At 37.3% G+C, this 3334-nt stretch overlaps 1 protein-coding gene across 1 annotated transcript; it reads right to left on the reverse strand.

The window, feature by feature from the left end:
- Window positions 1–895: 895 nt before the first annotated feature.
- On the reverse strand, window positions 896–2028 carry LOC100181270 (glutathione S-transferase alpha-5-like). Its single transcript, XM_002120025.5, has 3 exons — window positions 1837–2028; window positions 1640–1771; window positions 896–1404 (listed from the first exon to the last, which is right to left on the reverse strand). The coding sequence occupies exons 1-3, from the start codon at window positions 1990–1992 to the stop codon at window positions 1282–1284; spliced, it is 411 nt and encodes a 136-aa protein (XP_002120061.3). The 5' UTR covers window positions 1993–2028; the 3' UTR covers window positions 896–1281.
- Window positions 2029–3334: the final 1306 nt, after the last annotated feature.

The following is a 3334-nucleotide window of genomic DNA, read 5'->3' on the forward strand; positions in this document are numbered from 1 at the left end:
TGGACCAACTCTGGCCTAAATCCCTGGGTTTTGGGTAAATGGACTAACTTAGACCTAAATCGAATTCTAAACCATAGAACCGCCGCAATATGGTATANACATGAACGATGAAATACCTTGTTTAGCTGCAGTTAGATAAGTCACATTAATATCGATAGAAACGCCGAACTTTGCTTCTTTGGTTGTAGCAAACGCCCACGATGACACAGAATCAACCAAAGTGGCCGTTAGCCCGCCATGCATGGTTTTATTCATATTTAAATGTTCTTCCATAACTGGCATTGTACATTTGATTTTCCCATCACCAGCAGATACTACATGTATATGTTGCAAACACTTCTCAAATATCGGTGTATGTTTCATTGACTTCACTATTTGCCGCACAGCTTGCAAAGACGCCATACCTAAACCTTGAAACTACAACTGAATATCTAAATTAAAACTAAATTATAGATTAATGACCTAATAGAACGTCTATTTATATCTATACGAGAATACGGTTACTTATTTTTGTATTCTTTGTTTACTACCAAATTTGCCGATAAAAGAGATTGAAATATTGTCCAGCTTGCCCTAACGTACTAAACCTATATCCCCCATCGGATACTATATAAAAACGGTTTGTGAAATAGATTACCCCATGCCCACTGTCAAGTTAAAACTGACCCATGCCATTTTTGGTGCTGTTGCTTTTTTGTGGCCACCGGCGTACGTTGCCATGTAACTATTTCGTCCCCTGTTAAGAACTTCAGTGACTTACGGTCGTGCGGCTGAAGCTATTGCAGTGTGTGGATATATAAACATTCTTTAAATTTGCTACTGTTGTTATAACAGTAGACCCTAAAACTAAAGTTAATCTTGTTATTGCCTGATGAAACACATATAATGCACATCCGAAGAGAAAACACGTTTTTTTGCCAATAAATTACGAAAGTAGGTAACATGTTATAATATTGTGAACAATTTGATTGGGTGACAAGCTAAAAGACATAAAACTATTAACTGTTTTCAAAAGACAACTTCGCTTGTGATTGTAAACGACTATCATCATGCATTTGATTGTTTATTTTGTTCAAACATTGAAACTTGTAAGTATTGACTGAAACATGATAAAAAAAACACTTGAAAAAAGTCTCGTTTAAAACGAGCTAAACGTAACATTTACTGTTTAAACTAGTGTGGGTGTAACGATAGTAATGCATTCTACAAACATGATATGCGTTAAATGTATAATATACATATTATGATTGTGCTCTTCTTTGCATACGGGTTAATGCAAAATTATGAAAAGAATATTTCCGCAACCATAGCAACGTATTTTTCATCGGGAAAGGGTTTTCTGTTGCTACCTGGCTGAAGGAACTTCTGTACCCACGGTATTTCTTTTTGAGAAGCCATAAATTTCTGTAGAAAATGAAAAATGTGTAATAATACTGTATATGCCTGGGTTAACCAGCATATTCAACATTTCTTCAACCCAGTGGTCACTAATGAATTGTACATTGCAGCACAATGGGTTTATTTCACCAACTCTGTCCTGAACCCCAGGTCCAAAGCGTGCTGTTCTATTCTTACCTGTAGTACCTCAACACACACATTTTGAATAGTAACTCTTTTGTAAAAGCGCCAAGTTTCTAACCTGTAAGTTTGGATAATTATTCAGTACGTCTTTGTCAATGTGCAAGTAATGTACAAAAGATTCAAACAATAACACGTCGGCCATTGTTTGTTTGTTGCCGACAAGATGACCATTGTTTGTTGTCTGTAGTATCTGTGACGTAACATAACAATTCAATACGCGCCTTTTGGTTTAAATGGCCATGTTTGAAAACTTACATTTTCATAAACGGAGAAATATTTTGTGCCCAATTTTTCTTTGTTTTCCGACCAAAATTGTGCTTTGTCAGGTTTGAAAGGATAAGCTAAGCCAACGTTAGACATATCCATTATTCCTTCAGTGTACATGTCTACCCTGAAAATACAATTGATCATTTATATTCTCGTGGGTCAACTTAAGTGACTTATCCATGGTTGCCACTTCCATGCCCACAGTCGAGCTGCTGAAACTATTACAGTGTGTGGATAAGCAGGCATGACTTTTGGTTGGTTTGGTCATTTATATTCTCGTGGGTGGGAACTTGAGTGACTTATCCATGGTTGCCACTCCCATGCCCACAGTCGAGTTGCTGAAGCTATTGCAGTGTGTGGATAAGCAGACATGACTTTTGGTTGGTTTGGTCATTTATATCCTCGTGGGTGGGAACTTGAGTGACTTATCCATGGTTGCCACTCCCATGCCCACAGTCGAGTTGCTGAAGCTATTGCAGTGTGTGGATAAGCAGACATGACTTTTGGTTGGTTTGGTCATTTATATTCTCGTGGGTGGGAATTTGAGTGACTTATCCATGGTTGCCACTCTCATGCCCACAGTCGAGTTGCTGGAGTTATTACAGTGTGTGGATAAGCAGACATGACTTTTGGTTGGTTTGGTCATTTATATTCTTGTGGGTGGGAACTTGAGTGACTTATCCATGGTTGCCACTCCCATGCCCACAGTCGAGTTGCTGAAGCTATTGCAGTGTGTGGATAAGCAGATATGACTTTTGGTTGGTTTAGTCATTTATATTGTTGTGGGTGGGAACTTGAGTGACTTAACCATAGTTGCCTCTCCCATGCCCACAGTCGTGCTGCTGAAGCTATTGCAGTGTGTGGATAAGCAGACATGACTTTTGGTTGGTTTGGTAATTTATATTCTCGTGGGTGGGAACTTGAGTGACTTATCCATGGTTGCCACTCCCATGTTCACAGTCAATTTACATTTTTCTTACACTGAAGTGTGTCAATTAAAGTGTATACCATTTTTTGCAGCAAAAAAATCGGGTTTTTAATTTTTTTTTACATTTTTTTTATTACTTTCGACATCTTACCGAGACTGGATCTTGTGTTTGATTTTTCAATAGCTCCTCTTTTCGTTGGATTATTAAGAACCGATCGTTTGGCAAGCGATATATCAGCTGTGACTCTTGTTATTGAGATTCTGCCTTCAAAACGTCGCTTCAGGAAATCAAACACTGCTTTTTGCATCATGTCTGTGACCTGGGAATTTTTTGGTAAAAAAAATTTTAAGAAAAATAATTTTTTAAGAGAAAAATAAATTTAGACTTAAAAAAAAGAAAAATTAAAAAATGGGGAATGTGTTCTTTGCTAAGTCCTAAGTGTAAGCATTAGTACTGCATATCAGAATAGTTCTTAATTATAATTTAGTATAGTAGGGTGTGGAAATATGGGACACCTTTANCACATAATATCCAAATATCCTGATTGTGTTTTAACC

The sequence above is a fragment of the Ciona intestinalis genome, unplaced genomic scaffold (assembly GCF_000224145.3).
Source record: "Ciona intestinalis unplaced genomic scaffold, KH HT000977.1, whole genome shotgun sequence".
NCBI classification, from domain to species: domain Eukaryota; kingdom Metazoa; phylum Chordata; class Ascidiacea; order Phlebobranchia; family Cionidae; genus Ciona; species Ciona intestinalis.